General features: G+C 36.0%; 5 protein-coding genes and 1 long non-coding RNA gene across 11 annotated transcripts; 3 read left to right on the forward strand and 3 right to left on the reverse strand.

Annotated features, from left to right (window-relative positions):
* Positions 1 to 366: 366 nt before the first annotated feature.
* Positions 367 to 5,549, forward strand: LOC125200813. 6 transcript variants are annotated; one of them, XM_048098585.1, is made up of 9 exons: positions 367 to 503; positions 870 to 1,136; positions 1,539 to 1,804; positions 1,964 to 2,311; positions 3,379 to 3,461; positions 3,564 to 3,686; positions 3,778 to 4,593; positions 4,729 to 4,945; positions 5,028 to 5,549. In XM_048098585.1, the coding sequence occupies exons 5-9, from the start codon at positions 3,390 to 3,392 to the stop codon at positions 5,204 to 5,206; spliced, it is 1,407 nt and encodes a 468-aa protein (XP_047954542.1). In that variant the 5' UTR covers positions 367 to 503; positions 870 to 1,136; positions 1,539 to 1,804; positions 1,964 to 2,311; positions 3,379 to 3,389; the 3' UTR covers positions 5,207 to 5,549. The 6 variants fall into 6 exon arrangements, with proteins under 6 accessions (XP_047954542.1, XP_047954545.1, XP_047954544.1 ...); XM_048098588.1 differs by having other exon boundaries at positions 1,964 to 2,044; XM_048098587.1 differs by having other exon boundaries at positions 1,532 to 1,804; positions 1,964 to 3,461.
* Positions 5,550 to 8,147: 2,598 nt separating this feature from the next.
* On the forward strand, positions 8,148 to 9,224 carry LOC125200814 (serine acetyltransferase 1, chloroplastic-like). Its single transcript, XM_048098591.1, has one exon. It carries the CDS (start codon positions 8,202 to 8,204, stop codon positions 9,048 to 9,050), a length of 849 nt encoding a protein of 282 aa, XP_047954548.1. The 5' UTR covers positions 8,148 to 8,201; the 3' UTR covers positions 9,051 to 9,224.
* Positions 9,225 to 11,635: 2,411 nt separating this feature from the next.
* On the forward strand, positions 11,636 to 14,182 carry LOC125201987. The gene is made up of 5 exons (XM_048100297.1): positions 11,636 to 12,280; positions 12,969 to 13,187; positions 13,276 to 13,374; positions 13,481 to 13,585; positions 13,661 to 14,182. Exons 1-5 carry the CDS (start codon positions 11,768 to 11,770, stop codon positions 13,850 to 13,852), a joined length of 1,128 nt encoding a protein of 375 aa, XP_047956254.1. The 5' UTR covers positions 11,636 to 11,767; the 3' UTR covers positions 13,853 to 14,182.
* A 180-nt stretch (positions 14,183 to 14,362) lies between these two features.
* Positions 14,363 to 15,053, reverse strand: LOC125207554. The gene is made up of 3 exons (XR_007173991.1): positions 15,020 to 15,053; positions 14,651 to 14,792; positions 14,363 to 14,574 (listed from the first exon to the last, which is right to left on the reverse strand). It is a non-coding gene; the product is annotated as an uncharacterized LOC125207554 (long non-coding RNA).
* Positions 15,054 to 16,140: 1,087 nt separating this feature from the next.
* Positions 16,141 to 18,209, reverse strand: LOC125202799 (CASP-like protein 2B1). The gene is made up of 3 exons (XM_048101272.1): positions 17,503 to 18,209; positions 17,283 to 17,415; positions 16,141 to 16,558 (listed from the first exon to the last, which is right to left on the reverse strand). The coding sequence occupies exons 1-3, from the start codon at positions 17,724 to 17,726 to the stop codon at positions 16,310 to 16,312; spliced, it is 606 nt and encodes a 201-aa protein (XP_047957229.1). The 5' UTR covers positions 17,727 to 18,209; the 3' UTR covers positions 16,141 to 16,309.
* Positions 18,210 to 19,583: 1,374 nt separating this feature from the next.
* On the reverse strand, positions 19,584 to 21,228 carry LOC125202153 (OBERON-like protein). Its single transcript, XM_048100506.1, has 2 exons — positions 20,420 to 21,228; positions 19,584 to 20,326 (listed from the first exon to the last, which is right to left on the reverse strand). Exons 1-2 carry the CDS (start codon positions 21,225 to 21,227, stop codon positions 19,725 to 19,727), a joined length of 1,410 nt encoding a protein of 469 aa, XP_047956463.1. The 5' UTR covers position 21,228; the 3' UTR covers positions 19,584 to 19,724.
* Positions 21,229 to 21,234: the final 6 nt, after the last annotated feature.

The raw sequence follows: 21,234 nt of genomic DNA on the forward strand, positions 1-21,234 counted from the left end.
ATGTGCATATTAAAAATATTCCATTAATCTCATCAAAATATTCCTAAACTGGTCTACATCTGGGTTATCTAATACTTAAAAACTAAAGATGATTATGAATAATTTTGACAAAAATAACAATATTAAAAGAGAAAACAAATTATGTAGAGTTATTGCCAGTGCATACATACCATTTCGATTTTTTAAATTAGTTAAGAAAATAGTGTGCATATAGCTCACAGAATATGAGTTGAATTGGAATTCACAATAGGTTTCGACTTTAATTTTATTGTTGCTCAATTTGTTTGTGGAAAAATCTGATTAGGAAATCTTTTTATTGTAGTTTATCATTTTAAATTTGAATTAAATAAGATTCCAACTCAGAGAATTTATCTTGTAAATATTTACTACTGCAGTAATGTAAAATTATTCCCCTGAAAATTCTTCAAAGGTTTTGAAACAGAACAATGAAGAAGACGAAGCGACAGCAACCGATGAAATTGGAACTAGCCAAACCATTTCTGGTATAACCAAACACTCCATCATTCTTACTTAGTTCAGGAAATTGAAGATTGTGCATTCTGCTGTTATTAGTTGTTTCTCTTCTCTGAATCCCTTTCTCTACGCCGTTTGCTATACCTAATTACTTCGATTATTTACTGTTGATTTTATAAATCAGGATTACTTTGAATTCTGTGCGATTTTGCTAACAATATGCACTGATTAAGCTAAAATTCGGGTTGATCAAGCTTATATTGCCTACCTCTAGTGAAATTCATGTTTAATATTCAATGATCTCTTGTTCATTGCGTTATTCTCGATTGGGAATTTGTGTTGGATCAACTGTTTTGCTTCCTACACATGCCTCTTCATGCTGTTTTGCTTGCCAGGATGCTGAGAGGATGGGAAGAGCGGATGATTTCTCAGAAAATGGGCAGCCGCATTGTTCACTTTACCTTGAGGGACTCTGCTGGGAGTTACCTCCTTTTTTTGATGGGGGAGAGAGGGGTATAAATCATACTATGGTCTATTCACCGATTGGAGACTACTTAAGTTCTTTCGTGTCCATGCCGGAGCAAGATGGAAATCAAGAGAAGATGTCGTTAAGTTTCTCATGTCGGTGACCTCAGGAGGCAGCTAAATCTCTGCAGATTCAAGTATGCAACTTGCTCTTTAGGAATTAATGGTTTGATTGATTTCTCTGAGTAAATGATTTACTAGGTTGAATGTTGAACTTCACTTGTTGTGTTAGATCTTATATCACTATCAAGAGACATCATGTAGAATTCATGGTTTCTGGACCGTAACATCCAAGAAAGCATCCCTTTGATAACTGTCTCTATGTGAAACCCTGCAGAAAATTATCGTGAGAGCTAACAATAATTAGCTACTTTTTGTCATTCTTTGTTGAAACCACTCCATTTGGTGTTATTTTCAAACAATTATGGTTTCTGCTGCTCTCAAATGCTTTCAAATCCTTTCTAGAACAGTTTGTAGGAATTCTTAAGACACAATTTTGCTGCAATGACTAATTTCAATTCACTTTTTTGAGTTTTCAGATTGTTTTGGGGGAATGGATCATTGGACTGATAAGTAGAAATGGATTGAGCAATAGACAATTAATTTTCCAATAGAAGAATGTATGCCGTTTGAAGTACCTGCAATGGTCGAGCAATATACTTGCCTTCATCACTTCTACAATGATAAAGATGCGTTGGTCAGCACTGAACATATGAAATGCTATACCCACTGAATGAGTGTCTATAAAATCACCACTGGGAAACAGAAGGATATGAGGTGAATAAGGCCATGAGATTTACTTAAGGTAATTGCAAGCTGTCCCGCCAGATAAAAGGAAACACTTGCATTCATATATAATAACATGCATATGATTACTATAGATATCGTAATTCTTCAAAGACATAAATATGACTGCCATAGATGTTTCAGATCTACTTCAGTTTAGTACTACCTGGTTTTGCAGTGACAACTTGGATTATGCAAATCTATTTGAGACCCGGTTTCCATCGGCATCTTCAGTGAGCTTGGCTTGGATAAAGTTTAGGTTGTTGATTGACAGCTATGAATGTGTGTATGCTTGTGACATTTATTACTGGGTATCTGTAAGTTGGAAAAAAAAAAAAAAAACTTTGAAGCGAGATATTTTGAGACGAATCAAAATCAGGCACGTGTAGGCCGTAACGTCATCATTAGGTGTAATTAATTTGATGCTCTGTGGCTATACATGGATTTATTTATCTTCTGCACTTTCCAAACAATTCTTCTTCTATCGAGCTTTGGAGTCATCGCCTCAGTCTGTATTGAGTTCAAGGTAAACAGTGTAGATACTTGGGGAATTTACTGTAATAGCGTTTTTGTTAGAACAATTTATCATCATGTCACTCTAGTAAAACTCTCACTTAAGGTCCTGCAGATTTTGTAGTTTTAATTTCCATTACTAAGGAATGATATACCCAGCCTGGCCTCCTGTACTGGTGAGAATGGAGGCAGATCTGCTGTGGTTTGATGAAAACTCGTAATTGCTTGAACTTTCATTTCAGCATCTTGGCGCTTCCCCTAGGATATGAGTCAGAAGCGACTCAAAAAGCTTTAGATCGCTACTCCATTTTATTGGAGACTTGTCATTATTTAAGCATACACATGCATACATTTAATGTGATTCATCCTTTGAAGGTTTGCTGAAAAATGAGGTCTGCCTATTCTATAAAATTTACTAAATGAAGATAAAATCTTCCATTCGTAGTAAGTTGTGCTGATGTTGGATCTTGTAAATATAATTTTATATGTACTGTTGGAGGGTAATAGATTGGGTTAACTAATAAGCATTCGCTTCCTCTGTTTATTTCATCTAATAGAAATTGTTTTGTGTTTGAAAAAGACTATTGTTTTATGTTGAATGTCTGTCTGTTAACCTAAGAAACCTGCCTAACCCCATATTCCTTGTAAGTCTCTTGTCCTCAAGGTTTCGGAAAAATCAAGATCCCTGTTGTCACATCCTTTTCATCATTGTCTGGGTCTCTGGGATAATGTGGTTTTTCTTAACTTTAATAGAAGCATCTATTAAAAGGAGACACTTGACATTCACATGTAGGGTTGAACCGTCTTTGATTTGCATGTTAAATATCCTAACTGCTTTTGATTCTGACTCTTGTTGATCAGATGGTTCATTATACTTTGCCTCTTAGCCATCCATGCTCTGAGCTGCCTTCATATTTGCATTAAATTTCTTGCTAGTTTCATATCCACTTATAAAATTAATTGTAAATTAGGAATTAGATTATGTATATGTAACTGACAAAGTGGTGTAATCAAGAAGTTATTCTGGATCATTTTCTAAAGTTAACATATATATCAACAAAGTTTGTCTTTCCATTGCAGATCAGCAGAGAATGGCATCAACGCAGCATTTGAAACATCTTTTGTTCCAAACCACCCGTTTCTCCCAGCGTACTAGCTCCATGGTGGTTTATTACTTATACTGGTCCTTGTATTTTGTGTTACATGGCTGACATAGAAGTTTTTTTTCTAAACAAATGATCATTTACATAAGATTTAATTTGCAGATACCATTGGTCAGAGAATTTATGGCAAACGACTCAGAAACAGTGTGGTTTGGTGGCGCTTGGATATGTAGCAAGCAGCTGAAGCATTATAAAGCTTTATGCAGGAACGGAACTAAGATACCTGTTAGTCTCAAAGAGCAACAACTGATTAGTGATTACTTTTCACTTTGTAACCGGCCTTCACAATCTTTTCTCACCCTCCTTGTATGTACAGGTACATTCAGTAGTATGGATCTTGGGTGGTGGAGGAAAAGACTACCTTGGTTATGTGGAAGATATGTATGAGACCCTCCAGGAGGAGAAAATGGTAAGAGTGCGAAGGTTTCTTTTCCCCGAGGACATCCAGCATCTGATGCCTAAGCTATGTTTGGATTCGGGAGAAGTTTTCATAACTTCAACCGAGGAGCAGCTTAGTGCAGAAGAAATTGATGGTCTAGCTTCGGTTTTGGCACCTATAGATTTTAAAAAGTGTGACGAAGTTCTTCCTATTAATTTGTCACTTAAAATTTTTACTTGCCATAGAGCATTTAAAAGTAACAGTGTCAGCACCTTCAACATAACTGAATTATGTGGCTACTATGCACAACCCGTTCTCTCCACCCTGAAATATTTCTTTCCTGAGCCGAGTGATGGTATAGAAAATTCGACTCAAGAAGGAGATGACTGTAGTCCTCAGAATCAAGCAGTTGTAACTTGCAAGAGAAATGAGATCCTCATCGGGGATCAAATTGTCTCGGAAGTTGATGCTGATCTGCACAATGTAGCCAAAGATAATCAAGCTGCAAATCATGGACCTGCAAATCAGTGCTTGAAAATCAAACAGGCAATGAAGGGGCCTGTTCAAGATAATCCTTTGATTGGGCCACAAAATCAAATGTTGTCTCGCGTCAATGAAAATATTGAGCTTCTTAGTCAGGATAGTGGTATGCGAGGCTGCTGGTTTAGGTGCAAGATCTTGCGCTCATCAGCAAAGTTTATGAGAGTTCAATACTGTGATGTGACAGATGCTGACGAAGATGAGAATCTGGAGGTATATATATATAAATGGATAGCATGATATTCCTTTCCTTATATTAGTTTCAGTGATCAATTTCCACTAGAAGATGCGCCATGGATTCAAATTGATCATGAAGCAAGCTGTTGCTAATTTGTGTGAGATTTGTAGGAAGTGGTGGTGGCACCCAGAGAGGCAGCTGCTGATGGATTGGGTCTGAGGTGTGCGGGACGCCTTACAGTGAGGCCATGGCCTAGCTGGTATTCATCCGATGCAAGGTTTGAGGTCGGGGCATCAGTTGATGTGTGGCGGTGCCCTGGCTGGTGGGAAGGTGTTGTGATTGGTTTCAACTCGGATGCTGAAAATAACCTTCTAGTTTACTTCCCTGGTACGTGTACGCTTCCATCTGTTAGATCTTTGTCAAATCAACTCGTCTGAAATAGTATTTATGCGTGTTATAATATTTGCAGGCGAGAACCTACTCAAGAGTGTGAAGAAGAGAAACGCTAGAGCTTCAAAGGATTGGGTTGATGAAAAATGGGTGGATATTATGGTAAATCATGATATACTTGCACTGGTAAATGCATGTATGAATGCAAAGCCAAAAGTGTCGCTTCCAGAGAGTTCTGGCGACCGAGAGAGCGATTGAAGAGCTGGGCGTACACAAACTGCGGAGACTCCAAGATGCCCAAGCACAGCCACCTAGCCTTTTAAGATTTTAAACGCATTACAACTGCTGGTGTATGTGCATCACAGTTATATGAACTACAGTACATGTTTTCAAGGAAACTGCTTTCCAGCTTTCTTTCTTTGTTCATTTTTATCTATTTCGATACTTAAAAGAGTCTGAATTATGTGTGTAACTCTCAAGTGTTGGGTGTTATAAGGTTGAAATTTACAGTAAGGCTAGCTTTTACATTGTCTTTTTACTGTGCTTTTTTACAGTGAGATAGCCTATTTTCAATTGAATTGACTCTTTGTTTTTTATGGTCTTTTAGGAGTCGTTCGATTTGCAAGATTATATTTCGTGATTATATATATTGTGTTTGGTTCATAATTAAATTTTACAATTTAATTTTAAATGGATAATAATGTGATAAGTAATCACGACTACTCATTCTACAACTTTTTATGCTATATCTAATACTTCATTGTTGTCGTGGACAATATATACTACCTTAAGAATGTGACAGAACAATTTATACTACTATTTATACAAGCATAATATCATCACATTCGGCCAAATTCTATTTGAATAGTTAGTGAAATCAACTTGTATATAGATACAACATTTTGTGTCTTGAATATTTTTCTTTTAAAAGATGGGCTGCATCCGGTCGCACAGTGCGGCCAGATCCCATCCATATAAATATTTTAGTTAACTACTCCATTAAAAATGAGGACGTAACAAAATATAGGAAGGAGAGAAGAGTACAAAAGCAAAATACACCGAAAACGTAATTTTATTGCCACTAAAAATTGGATGATTCGAAGAAACAATGGCCAAAAATTAAATAAATACGTCGACGATTTTCTATGATATCAATCATCCACTAACAGAAACAACATCGACAAGTTCAGCTAGTAATAATAAATTTTTGTGTGTGAGTTGATCAAGTGGTTGGGCGATTTATGCATGAAATCTTTGGTTTCGGATTCAAGTCCTTCGTGACGCAACTTTAGATTTAAATTCATTACCCATAAAAAAAAGTTTACATATATTGAAGTTGAACGAAACCACTTTGAGGATTAACCTTTGGTATAAAAATTACATAAGAAAATTGCATCTTTTATTTCATATAATTTGCACTTGTATAAATTTATATATTCTAAGTAAATTGATAGTACATGATTTAGAATCCATAAAATTACATATTTAAAATTTGAACAAAACTACAAATTTAGAATCCATATTTCTCCTCAAAAGATGCAAGAAATAAGAGATAGTGCATGCATAACGGAGTCTCGTTTCATTACAATCAAAGAAAAATCAACAATAATAAGTGGAGTGAAAGTTATAAAATTACAATAAAAATAATAAAACAAACCAAAAGGAGTATTAATATTAATAAGTTACGCCCCAGCCAATATTAAAAAACAAACAATAATAAGTAGAGTGGAGTGAAAGTTATAACAATTACAATCAAAATAATAAAACAACCCAAAGTGGAGCAGTAATATTTATAGGTCGAGTCGTTACGCCCAAGCCAATATTCACAGATTGGCTATATTATCATCAAAGATTGAAAGTAATAAAACAACTTCCTCTCGTAGAAACTTTTCAAATATATATATAAAATTATACCAAACGTCCCTTCTTAAAGAATAGAAAAATTTCCTGTTCCATACTACTTACTCTGGTTCTTAAATTTTATCACATTTTTTCATTTTCATCTATCCTAGAAAATTTGTCACATTTCAATTTTTATCATTTTTTTTGTAGTGGGCCTCACATTTAACTAACTTATTATTACTTACATTTTATTATAAAACTAATACTTTAAAAGTAGCATCCACGTCCTATCAACTTTTTTAACTCACTTTCTACTACATTTCTTAAAACTTGTGTTCGGTCAAACTGTGACAATATTTAAACTTTTAAAGGGACGGAAGGAGTACAATATTACCACTTATACAATGAAATCCTACATTCTTGCTGCTAGACACTAGCAATGTAACACCTTGGGCGAGAGTAAGGAGTGACACCGGTGCAAAGGCACATGCAAGGATCGACTCCTACATCTAAAGAGGATGAGGGCATGAATGAATCAGAACAAACCCAAATAAGAGGGATTCCGAGGATATGTAGGGATGAGACTGCATATTCGGAGAGAGCTTAACAGATTTGATAGGTGCTACTCATACTAACAATATATCTTCTTTTTTTGACATCCATTTAATAAAAACTCAAAGTTAAGTGTGCTTAGCTTGGAGCAATTATGTGATGGGTGACTCTCTATAGAAAGCTTAATCTGGGTGTCGGGTTGTTATAAGCAAACTTAATAGAGTTTGAGAACCGATCGATCAAACAAAATTCTAAACTCACACCAAAATATGAGCATATAGCTAGAAAAGAGAACTTTAGAACACACTAACTTGTCGTTATTGTGTATTCTCCTCTTCTAAACCCCAATTATAAGCTAAAAAAGCATTGGAAAGGCTTTGCAATCACGATACCTCTCTATGGAGTTGAAGATTAGCTCTAGGTGAAAGTCCAAAGACCAAAAGCGTTCCCTTAACTTCACACGTACCCAACAACTTTGATGTTTGAAATTTTGAACACTATAGTATATTCATGTTTGTACTAGTAGTAAAAAATTCCAAAGTCCGACGACTCAAGTGTATAAAGTAATCCCCAAGAAACAACCTCAGATTAATATGTCAGCACTGAGGTGGCCTCTTTTCAATTTTGAGGGCCTCAATTAAATTCGTCACACCTTATGTCACACTCTATTATTGAAATTTTTTTGACCTTCATTCATAGCATCTTTCCCTCTCTTCCTTAAAAAAAAGTTGTTTGACCTTGACTTACAGTAAACAAAACACTCGTATATAAACTCTACACACCATCACACTCCCCCAATCCTAAATCAAAAATTCTAAATCAATCTCCTCTTTCTTCAACCCTAAATCAAATTTAAACAATGGCAGCAGCGTGCACATCAAATCCCCCCTCTTCTCTATGCAATCGGATCAAATATTACTGCAATTCATCCAAAAATCTCAATCATTGCTGCAAAATCAGCCCTGATCAAGACGAAATCTGGTGTCAAATTAGACAAGAAGCAGAATCCGCTATGAAACACGAACCCTTGCTGTCAAATCTCTACCATTCCGCAATCCTCTCTCACTCCACGCTCGAGAGCGCGCTCTCCAATCACCTCGCTGTCAAGCTCTCCACCCCCTACCTCTCCACCGCCGCCCTCGCCGCCGCGTTCCACAGCCTGCTCGAATCCGCCGCGATCCGAATCGCAGTCAGATGCGATCTCGCGGCGGTGCTCGAGCGCGACCCCGCCTGCCTCGGCTACGCGCACTGCTTCCTCAATTTCAAGGGGTTTCTCGCGTGCCAGGCGCACAGGCTGGCGCACGAGCTCTGGATCGACGGCAGGGCCGCGGCGGCGCTGCTGATTCAGAGTAGGGTTTCGGAGGTGTTCGCGGTGGATATACACCCCGGGGCGGCGATTGGGGGCGGAATCGTGATGGATCACGCCACCGGAGTTGTGATTGGGGAGACGGCGGTGGTCGGAGACTACGTCACGATTTTGCACGGTGTGACGTTGGGGGGGACGGGGAAGGAGGGGGGAGATCGGCATCCGAAGATCGGAGATGGAGTTATGATTGGTGCTGGGGCGAAAATTCTAGGGAATATTGTGATCGGAAACAATGCGAGGATCGGCGCCGGAGCGGTGGTTTTGAAGGAAGTGCCGGAGGGTGCGACGGCGGTGGGAAATCCGGCCAGATTAGTTGGATTCAGGGGAATTCAGGGTTCTTAATTAGGCCATTGTTTGTATAAATTTTTTTGTTTAAACTAAGTATACTAAAACTACAAATTAATTACTCAATTAATGTGTAATTTCGTGTTAAACTGATTTTGAATGTCAGAAATTAGTTTGCATGACAACTTATTCTAGAAAGCGAAACAATGAGTACTGAATTATATATTTTCAGTTAGTAATTATTCAAAACAATGAGATCTTTTCAGTTACATGTTGAGACAAAATCAACCATTTACATAAGAAATAATCGGGCAAGCTGAATTATCAATCTCATTCCTTCAATTTATTAATTTTTTCAATCCATTCAAATTATTAATCGTTTTCAATCCATTCAAATTTATACTACCATAATGTGAAATGCCCACAACAAGATTTTGATAAAGTTTCATCTAACTGGTGATAGTGACAATGATCCATATTTTATAGACATAATGCAATCGGTGTATATTATACTCCAACTAAGAAAATACAAGACTTTTGAATGAAGTAGTTGAAAAAAAAAAATCACAAATTCATTCATAAAAAAAGAAATCATAAAACCATACATCACTCTTGTCTTTCAATTTTTTATTCATTTCACATTTCTTATGTATATTAATTATTTTTATGAACTAATTGAAAATATGAAATTCATATATCAACAAATTCATTAATATTTTAATAGGACAATGAAATTAGTACTTTAAGTAAATTAACATTCTAATAAAAACTACTCCCTCCGTTCCATGTTAATAAAGTCATTTTTCTATTTTGGAAAGTTTCAAGTTAATTGAGTTATTTCTATAATTGACAAAAAGTAATTCTCCCTTTTACTTTATTCTCTCTTCATATCTCTTAGTACTTTGTTCTCTCTTACTTTTTTCACCAACCATTTAATACACTATTATTAAACTCTATACCGAAAAGAGATGCATCTATTAACAAGGAACAGAGGGAGTATCAAAATTCATTATAAAAATATGGAATTAATGTATGAACAAATTTATTATTATTTGAAATTAATAAGAGAATGAAATTAATACTCTAATTAAATTCATATATGAACAAATTCCTTATTTCGAATACATTTAATATACTTCAACCAAGTTTGCCAATTAATCAATTGCAAATTTGGGAGTTTGACAAATGAATAAATTAGCATTTAAACAAAGATATATTGTTCCCTAAAATTATAACACTATAAAAAAAAAAACTAACTATTTTTTAAGGACGTATTATTTACGTTTGAAAATTTTAGCAAGTAACATCTATTTAGGACGCAAAAGAAAACGTTCTTAAATAAAAGACAAATTAACTTAATCTTTTGTTTTTTAGGACGCTTCTATTTGCGTCCTCTAAGTTTAGTTTGGATACTAACAATAAAGATGTTTTTTGAAGTGTTGGTGGTGTAGTTAGAAATACAAAATTAACGTCCTTAATTGCATTAAAAATGACCTTAACGGGTTTCTTTGTTTTAGTATAAATTTTTATCAAATTTTGATATTTTTCACTAACTTTTAAATTGATTTAAAATATTAATAAACCTTACATTTTGTTTATTATTTCCCTCGGCGGGTAAATCACCATATCCACTCATGTACATGGCATTTATCTTACTTGACACTGCTAAATCAACGTGACTTTATATCCTAATTGTCACGAACTTAGAAAGTAATCCAAAATATCATAAATGTTTCACGATTGCCCATGAAGAATACGTTTTTGGCGAAATATCTTATTTTGATTTAGTTGGGAACAAGAGATGTGATCAAATACTTTCTAACTAGCTTAATTTGCTAAATAATCAACACATTATGTGTATTAAAAGCGTCAACACAATGATATAACCTTTTCAATACTTTAATGATTAGTTAGCAGAGTTAGCAAATTAAACTAATTAGAATGCATAGTTTGTGATATTTTTAGATCAATTTTAAAGTTCGTGAAAAATACTATAGTTAGCAAATTAAACTAATTAGAATGTATAGTTTGTGATATTTTAAGCAAATTTTAAAGTTCGTGAAAAATACTAGAGTTAGCAAATTAAACTAATTAAAATATATAATTTATGCTATTTTAGACCAATTTTGAAGTTCGTGAAAAATACTAAAAGTTGACCAAGTTTATGATTTTATAGATCCATAACCATAAAATAAATTGCTTCACTATTACAAATGAATAACTTATCTTTTAGAAAAGATAATTTTTTTCCACCAACCGGCTTCAAGAACGTCTCTATTTAAATCACGTAATTATCTTATTCAAATTATAATTCTCTTTAGGAAAAAACTTAATGTATTTTTATTATTTAATTCTCTTTAAATTTTGATGAAAATAATTTCAAAGATGGTGTGAAAAATGAATACAAATTACTACATAATGTTATGTGCATTAATTTAACATTAAAAATTAATTAAACATTAAATAGAACATACTATAATGATAAATGGATGGAGTATAATTAAGGATATCTAATTGGGAAAAGGCGAGATCTGAAAAGCGTGTTAAGGTAAGTCCGCTTTTTAGCAGGTCATTTTCGTCTTCACAAAACTGCCTCGCAATTTAAAAAATTTGAATTCAGACAGCGACCGTTCTTCCTCAAACAAAAATCCAACGCTCGGATCTTCTTCTTTTCCTACAAATAAATCCTCCTTCCATCCTTAAATCCCCCCAAAATCAAACCTTTAATCACTCCCAAATCCCAATTCCCCTAAATTCAATCCCAACATTCATTAATGGCTTCTTCAATTAGGCCCGCAACTCGCTACAACAACTCCAACACCAACAGCCTGAACAGCTCAGTAAAATCCGACCCTTCCTCCTCCGCCGAATTCTCCTCCCCCTCCACGCGCGGCGGCGCCAACTCACGCGCCGTCGTGGGCAAGAAAACCGATGCCAACCATGTTAATTTCAGCTCGATGGTCAAGAAACTGGTGGAGACTAAGAAGGTTAACAAATTGGATAAGGTCCCGAAGGGATTTGTGATTGCGAGTGATCTTTTAGCGGAGGATTTGAAGAGAGGCGCGAAGAAGAGCGCGGGATTGGGAGGACTTCATAAGAAGCTGTTTAAGGGGGGTTTGGTAAAGAGGGGCGATGAGGGCTCGAAGAAGGCGCTTACGGAGGTGAGGAGTAATACGAGGACGCTGGCGATGGTTCTGAGGAGTGAGAGGGAGCTCTTGAGTTTGAATAAGGAGCAGGAGGAGCTGATTGCTGAGCTCAATTTTTTGCTGGAGGAGAGAAACACTGAGGTGATTAGTTGATTTTTATTGGTTTTTTTTTGTCCATTTTAGCTGTTGTTGGTTGGATCAAATTGATGAAATTGGGGATCATGATGGTTTTTAACTGCACTGATAGAAAAGAGGGTTGACAGATTGTCTTGATTGGATGTAAGTATCAAAGGTTGGAGTGGATTCTAATCTTGTTTTGATGGTTTGTGGCATTGTCTGTTCAAACATTTTTAAACAGTGGTTCAAAGTGACTAACATTTCTTGTTTTCTAGGAAAGATGAGATTTTTAGATAACCCCTTTTGTGAAGATGAGTAATTGGAGAGTTGAAGTGTGTGTTACACTGTGAGTTGAATGTGTTAAGACAAAGCTACATGAGAAATGCATTAGTTAACGTTCTTACTTTCTTTGAAACGATGAGATTTTGGACTAGCACTGAAGATGAGCAATAGGGGACTCAGAATGTTAGTAGCTCTCTGTTGCTTGGCTGGTTTGGTGGCATTGTTTTGATCTTGGCCTAATTTTTTCCCCATCATTGCAATAAATTTGATATGTCTGTCCCTGTGTGTCATGTGATTCAGAGAAATAAGAATTTTGCAATTTTCACATCTGATCCTTTTAGTCTTTTGAGTAGTGTTTATCAGTTAATGGTGTATATGCTCTAAGATGAGGCTATTCTTGAATATTACTAATCACTATGCAACTTCTTAGGTTGAAAAACTAAAAGATTTGTGCTTGAACCAAAGGGAAGAGATAAAGTCTCTTAAAAGTGCTGTTCTATTCCCAGAGGCCATGAATTCGCAAGTTCATGACTTTTTGGAGAAGCAGGGATTGGAGCTGAAACAGGCTAAGCAACTCATACCAAATCTTCAAAAGCAAGTTACTTCTCTCACCGAAAAGCTGCAATCTCTTGCTCAAGATCTCGCGGAGGTAGAAATCAACTCTTTGATCTATATAGGCCATCATTGCTAATCATACCGATCAATTGTGGATCAATCTCGTGTCTCTTTGGTCACAGGTTAAGGCAGACAAATATTCTGGAAGAGGGTTCTGTGATGACGATTTCAATTCCCCAAGGACACCATCGTATGATCAAGAACACGCCTCAAATTTTCCGGTAAACAACTACATCAGCTAAACTAAAAGGGACTTTCATAAATGTCACATATTATTTGTTGATGTATGAGATCTTTTTAGCTTACCTTATTTACTATTTTGAATAGTTCGAATATAGCTCCGGGGATTACACGACCCCGGGGAGTCCAGATGACATGTTCCTGAACGATTTGAATCCGTGCCTCACACCTTATTCCAAGACAAAGTCCAAGGTCTGTTTAACTAGCTTCATAACTACTTCCCTTGAAAAATACTCCAAAACACGGATAACATGATGTTTTTTGTAGGAATTTGATCTTTATGGTTCCCCTGCTGATGGTGGACCATCTCCGGACACATATGGGACAAAGGTGTCGAAAAGTTCCGAGTGTTCCCAGTCATCCAAAGCAAGCAAGGGTTTCGTCGGGAGGCCTGGTAGCTGCTCCGGGGGCACCAGACGCACAAATGGAAACCAAATGCATCACAGCAGACTATTCTGATTCTTCAACTAGTTGAGAATCGAGATCACCTCTTATACAACTCAATCGAGATCACCTCTTATACCAACTCATCTGCTGTCACAAGTTCTTGAAACATCTATGCTGGGACATTTGTGTGTGATGATCTTAGGAAAAATATGATATATCCGCCATCATGTATCGATCACTTTGTCCATATTCAAGTCTTCTTAATCTGAGGCATGAATAAGTCCAGTTTTGGTATAGCTTTTTTGAGGTTTTGCAAGTCAAGCTCAGCTTCCATTGTTGTCAGAAAATAGGTTTCCTACATGAGAAAATAGCTTCAAAGCCAATGGCATATTACATTATGCTTTTTTCAGTAGACAATTTATTAGTACTACAAATCAGGGATGCTTGCCATGTTAAATCTCTCTTATAATCTTAATTTTGTTTAATTCAATTAAGTTTTTCCATTCATCCAACTTACTTTACATGAACCACTCTCTTAACCAAACCGGAAAGACTTGATGTTAATGAAAACAACACTAAACATAATGAAATCATAATCACTCAAATCTGCATTCTTCCACGAAAATAACAAGGATAATAAATGGTTGGTTTAAATCTGAAGCATTTTATGCTCCAATTTGTAGCTCAATACAAACAAAAAATGAGATTATGATTTCAGAGAGGGTTTCATCAACATCAAGAGTCTTGCTCCGGATTTCCACCATTCATTGCCATCCTCACCACTTGGAAGATAACTGCAAATTACATCAACAAATAAAACAAACTAATCTAAACAAAAAACAAATGAATAGAAAAGCAGGGAAAGCTTACAGGAGGCAACGGCCAAGACGACGAAGAGAATAAGAACAATGTGAGACGGCTCCAAGGCGGTCTTGTTGGAAGCCCCTCCTCTTCTGCTTATGTTCTTCTCGAACTTCGCCACCTTCTTCTCCGCCACCCTCTTCGACACCGTCTACAACAAACACTACTTTCATTACAAAATCACCTAAAGATAAAACCAACACAACTAACAAAAACCATTTCCCATTCTCAACACATAAAAAATTCATAAAAAAAAATTCAGATTTTTTAGTATGATTGGAAGAAATTATGTCAATGAACAAGCAAGAATATTTCAATTCCATTACAATTTGCAATCAAGAAATTTTCACAAACATGGAATTGGGGTTTGAGGATTACCATGTTAACAAGATTTGATTTTTTTTGCAAGGGAAGAGATGTTGAAATGAGACCTCTTTGCCTTATGTAGAATAATTTTCTTATTTTTTGTTTATCAATAAAGAGGTAATTTGTAGTTAATGTGAAAAGTTTTATATGCAGACGTCACATGCCTATAAAAGTTAATAGCAATATAAAAAAATTTATGTTTCGAAGATACGTTGTGATTTTATTACAGTAAAAAGCAAGATTTTCTTGTTTAATTAACGATTTTGGTGAATTTAATTTCTAAGAAGAGATTTTTTTAAAGTAAATGTCACCTTTAATAGGTGTAGGCATGGAAATTGTAATTAATGTCCAAACTAATTTACATACAATATTTTCACATACAATCATCATAATTGTTTTAAATATTTTAAGAATATATGACTTAGTCCGGCAAAAGAAATTCATTAACATTAAAAAATCTTCTAAAACTGTTGCAAGATTTCGTTATACTATTATAACTTATAAGTCAACCACAAGTTGAAATTCAAATGGCATTTTCCTCTTTTGTAAGAAAATCTATTACTCCTTTCTCCAAAGTATTATTATATCATTAAGTAGAAGTCAATTAAAAGATAAGATTTAATTGATAATTTCCTTTTTTTGTTTGTAAGAAAAAATTTGACTACCTTTTTCTCATCCAAATTATTACTATTTGCATTTTCAGTATTATAATTAATTAGATATATTCAACTTAAAAACCTTTTTCTTGTGGAAAAGGCCGAAAATGGAGGTTATAATTTCCCCTTTTGTGCATGCCTTTATTTGTCTATGGGAAAAAAAAAGTAATTATGTGGTCTTAAATAGAGTTGTCAAGTGGGCCGGTCCAGCCCAGGCTTTGAGCTTTTATTAATTTTGCTATGCTAGTCTTTTATGTATTATTTTCTCTTATAATACTTATTATCTGACTATATTAACTATTTATTACTCCATCATATTTGCAAAACGAGTGCGAAAAAGAAATGACTCAATTATACGGACAAAGTACTAATTAAGGCATTGGATTTTCTTTTGGTTCTAATTTGTTCATAAATTTAATTTTTGTGAATAAATAATTTAATAATATGAAAAGGTATGATAGAATACAATAAATAATCTAGAGGTAACACCAAAAGCTTCACAAAATACAAAAACAAACATTGTGTAGTTTATTATACTGCAAACCAAAGCACAAACTGATATAGAGATATTACACTGAACAAATCCTACACTAATTCACTTCTTTTCAGAGAGAAAACAAAGAGACATGTTGATGTCAAAGTGGTTCTACCATCTCCCACTTTCCTTCCCTTTGTCTCCATACAGTCGAAAGAGGCTGAAAGCCGAGATAGCGGAGAGGATGAGCGTGGAGAGGGTCATCACTACTGAGGTGGCCACGCCTTCTCCGATTTGGTTGCAGAACTTCCCAAACAATGTGCATGTCTTCATCCACTCCAGCTCTGTCTGCCCGTATTTGGAGAACACCGCTGATTGAACAGAGGCCGCCACTGCAGCCATACTCAAGTACGCCAATATCTGACGAATCAAATCACTCACGTTACAAACAAAGCCAACGCACACTACTAGTGTTCCTACTTCCCTCCCAAAAATTCACCAAGTGTCGAGTTCGTTAATCAGACAAATGCAAAATGCTACTTCGTTTTACCAATGTTCCTACTTCACTTCCAAAAAATCACAACACCTTTATATAAGTGTCGTGCTCGTAGCCGTGGTGTGTGTTAACAAGTGCAAAATGCTAATTAAGAGGATTTTAGCCTCACCCAAGAAGCTCTTGCATTCTCACTTTGCTTCCCAACAAACTTGCTCCAATCCAACCAATAATGTTCAAGTTTTATCTACAACTTAGATTTTTTTAACTTGCTATGGATTGTAAGCTAAATAATTGGACTTCTTAAAAACTAGAGGATACAAAATTGCCTTTTTTTCTCATCTTAACAAGAATGGATCTCAGAAAACTACCACCAAATGGGATCTTCTATTAATTAGACACAAGCTTATAGATGAACTAAAAAGAAGATCCAAACATAAAAAGAAAGATAAAAAACTAAACAAAATCACATGTTTTGCAAAATCACAAGCTGTATAATCATTATCCTTTCCCTCTTCCCAAGCCAAACTAAACTTAAACAAGACAAACAGACTGTAATGAGCTAATTCAGCTAGAAACATGACTTAACAACATCATCATATGAGGAAACAGAAACAAATCTGTATAAAAATGAAGTAAGAAAGTGAATACCTGATCCCCAGAGAAAATGGCCCAAGCCAAGGGCTTGTTGAAGAGCACACTCCCTCTAACCATACTCACACCACACCTCACAAGCTGGAAAAAAGAGTAGGCAGCCGCAATCCCATCTGCCACCACCAAGAAACTGCAAATCACCACAAATCAGTAAGCACATGAGATGAAGCCAGCCTCTAAATCAATCAGTGGATAACAATCTCAAGATCTCTCTTACACAAGTGCTTTCATGTCTGTAAATTTGGCCCTTTTCTTGATAGTGAAGAACTCCTTAACCTGAGTGTCAGTCCCAATTAGTACAGCAGAAACCACGGCTAGAGCACAGATCAAACACCTCAGAATCAGCTCTGCAAGCCTCACTCTCTTGTCCAACACCCTTAGATTGCTGCCGTGGAACACAGGAACATTGCCAGGACTCACACCCACACCAAGATAACTCATCTCCTCACACTAATTCTTACCAAGATTGGAACTTTGAAACAGTTATTCAACACCCACAAACTGTACTACCAAGAAAACCTAAAAACACACACACACACTCAAGACAGTCAAGAAAGGGGAGGATGTAGTAATACTAAAATTAAATTTTTTCACCTACCTACGTTCCCAGCACTTATATAGACAACCACATATGCACTGTATATTTCCAATATATATTTGTGAAATACTATCTGCAAAATTCTTAAATCAAATGGGGTTTTAAAGGGTTATCCTAGTGCCAAGTTTGGAGATGTGGGGTCCCACCATAAAATCAACAACAAAGATCAAAGCTTTCCCTAATGTGTAAGAATACCTAATTTCAAGAATTGATGGAGCATTTAATGAATAGTAGCAAAATTAACATTGACTGTGGGAAGATCAGACATCTGAAGCAGCATTCAAGAAGAGAGCCCTATTAATAAAGACTCTTTTTATGCAATTTGGGCTTGTTCATCGTGGGGTTGGAGTGAGATAAGTGAGATATTAGTGGTGGAATTCATGATTAGGTTAGCCATACTTTGACACGAGAGGGAGGGAGTGTGCGACATGTCGCTATCAAGACTTAAAATATCAATTCTTGGTGAATTGAGTTAGATATGGAGATGCAGAAATGGCAAAGTTGGTGAGCTTGGCAATTATGATTAATAAATAAAGTGGCTGCAATTAATGGCCATATTCATTAATACGAGTATTTGTTTTGTTTTCAACTGTTGGGTTCTTCTCTTATCGACTAAATACTTAAATAAAAAAGTATCGTCGTCAGATATCACGAGACTGTTAAAAAGTTTGTTTTTCACACGAATTTTAAATTTGACATATAATATCACGAACTTTTATAGTTGTTGCATTTTTATCACTGGTGACCAAATACGACTACATTTCACTTACCATCATAGCACGCCAGGTATGGTTATCACTCTAATTATGTGATTACAAAGTCCCTGCAATACAATACAGATATAATTATTTATCTCATTTTAATGTAATCGTATTTTGTTGCCGGTGATAAAAATATGCAATAATTTTATAAGTTGATGATATTATATGTTAAGTTTAAAATTCGCGTGAAAAACCAAATTTTGGAAACTTCCGTGATATTAGATGCAGAAATGGCAAAGTTGTGTGCAACCTCTTTTTAAATAGAATTGATAATAAATAGTAGTAATAATCTTATCATTTATTTCATTTTCCTAATTTTGCGAACCCCACCTATTAATTAAAAGGAGAAACATATTTTCCCAAATACCTGAGGATTAAGACCCTAAAACATTTTTCTACGATACACCTCCTAATTTTTTAACATACCAAGTCTTACATTAATTGATTATATTTTCAACCCTAATTGATTTTAGCTGCACAGTCTTCGTTAGGAGGAAAATTCTCTATCCACCTTTTTTCTTCGATTTTAGCTTCTTCTTTTCAGAGTGTTTTTTTACATGTATTTCATGCACAGTATTTCATGCACTATCAACGACGATGAAATAATTGATTTATATAACTTTTTTGAGAAATTTGCTATCAAAATTCAAATATGGATGGTGGATCTCAATTGAGAAATAAAGGGTAGGAGTATATAATTGTGGGCACAAATAAAAATCAGTAGGTATATGATAAAGCATTGAGTGGTTGTTAGGTAAGATTGGAAACGACAAGTATGGTCACCATTGCATCATCTTTATTGACACCAACAATTAAAATTTCCACATTGTTCAATTCAATTAAAAAGATTTCATATTGTATAGTATAGTAGTATGAGGCAGTCTTGGGCTGAGTTTATGGCCCCATTTTAAATACTACTACTAGTATTAATCACTAGGCTTAAACGAAACTGAATGTTTTGATTCTTGAATATTGTCCAATTCTCACCACATACAACAAACATAATCAAATGACAACAATACACATGAATAAATCAGTGCAACAACCTATAATTCACATAGAAAGATCCAAGTCAGATGTTTAAATACCTAATTTAGATGGGCCGTCCGCCTTCGGAGGCGTGCTGTACATGTTCTTGAGCAGGTCTTGGATTTTGTTGTACATCTCAGACGACTCGTCTGCGCCACCGCTGCTCTGGGGCGCTCTTGAACTCTCCTGGAGCTTGATCTTTTCGAAAATATACTGCTTCTCAGCTTCGGCTTCATGCAGTCTCTGTTTGAGATACCTACTAGCGTAGTCCTCCTCCGACTTCTCAGTCTTGGCAAGTGCGATTCTGCGCAGCCTCTCAGCTTCTCGGCGGGCCTCATTGGCCTTCATCTCGAACATATCAGCCTCAGCCTGTTTGAGTCTTACAATACTCTCAAGCTCATCGATCTGCATCTTCTTTCTCTGCCTCTCCTTCTTCAGTTCAGAAACTTCCCTCTCTTTATCTTTGAGCTCCTGATCACAAGCCTCGACCGAAAATCTAGCCTTTTTGACCATCTGCATCTTCTCCTCAGCTACCATTTCCATCTTTCTAACAGCTTCCTGCACTACTTCTGCAGTCTTATTGAATGCTTCCTGTGGAGACAGCATCTTGCCAGCATCTTCGTTGTCTTGATTTTTGAATGAATCTTCGAGCTCTGTTGAAGAAACAATATTTTGAGCACAGTTAACACCAACGAGAAAAGAGCTGCAAAAAATTAATTGAAATCAATGAGTAAAGCTCTCTCTACCTTGAAAGAACACCAAGATTACTTTATAATCTGCTGCCCCAATTTTCAATTTCTGTATAATCTCTTCACATTTCCATAATAATTTCCTGCCTCTCGAGTCCTCACTCCCGCGAAAAATTCTACTTACATAGTCAAGCTCTCTAATCAAAACATCCCTATCCCAGCTTGGTGCACATTGCTGAAAGACATCTTTCACCCACCCAAACAACTCAGATGTTCGGCTGCAAGCTCGGCATCTAAAGAGCATCTCCGCTGAGCTCAGCCCATTTTTAACACAAGGGCCCATGCTAATCTGTCCATTTCGAATAGCACAGTCGGTGTGAGTCCAGTGAGAGCAAGAATCACACCCAATCCAGCGGCACGTGTTGACCTCAAAATCAAAAGTGTTGCAGATCACACACATGCAGAGGTTGCAGAAACCATTTCTTCTTGAGCACAACTCACAGGCACAGTCCTCAGCTGGTAATGTGCTTCCGCATGCTATGTTTCTGCACTTCCTATACAAGAATATATGGATAAGAGAAGCTTGTGACAGACTGACGCTAGGATGTAAAAATGCTTGAATTCCAGTCTTCATTGCAACCAAGATCTCGAGCTGAACCCTGTGTGCCATAGTAAGTGTTTTCTCTGTCAAATCGCCCCTACTCTGAACCATCTTCTGCAAAAATAGGAACTCTTCTTTCTGCTGTGAACCGCCTAAACCTTCAAGAGAGGCCCGAAGTTCGTACTTAAACTTGTCGAGATACTCATCCGGAAGATTTTGCATCTTCTCTGCTATAGTTTCCACCCTTTCTCTAGCCACATCCATGAGAGAC

The sequence above is a fragment of the Salvia hispanica genome, chromosome 1 (genome assembly GCF_023119035.1).
Source record: "Salvia hispanica cultivar TCC Black 2014 chromosome 1, UniMelb_Shisp_WGS_1.0, whole genome shotgun sequence".
In the NCBI taxonomy this organism is placed as follows: Eukaryota; Viridiplantae; Streptophyta; class Magnoliopsida; order Lamiales; family Lamiaceae; genus Salvia; species Salvia hispanica.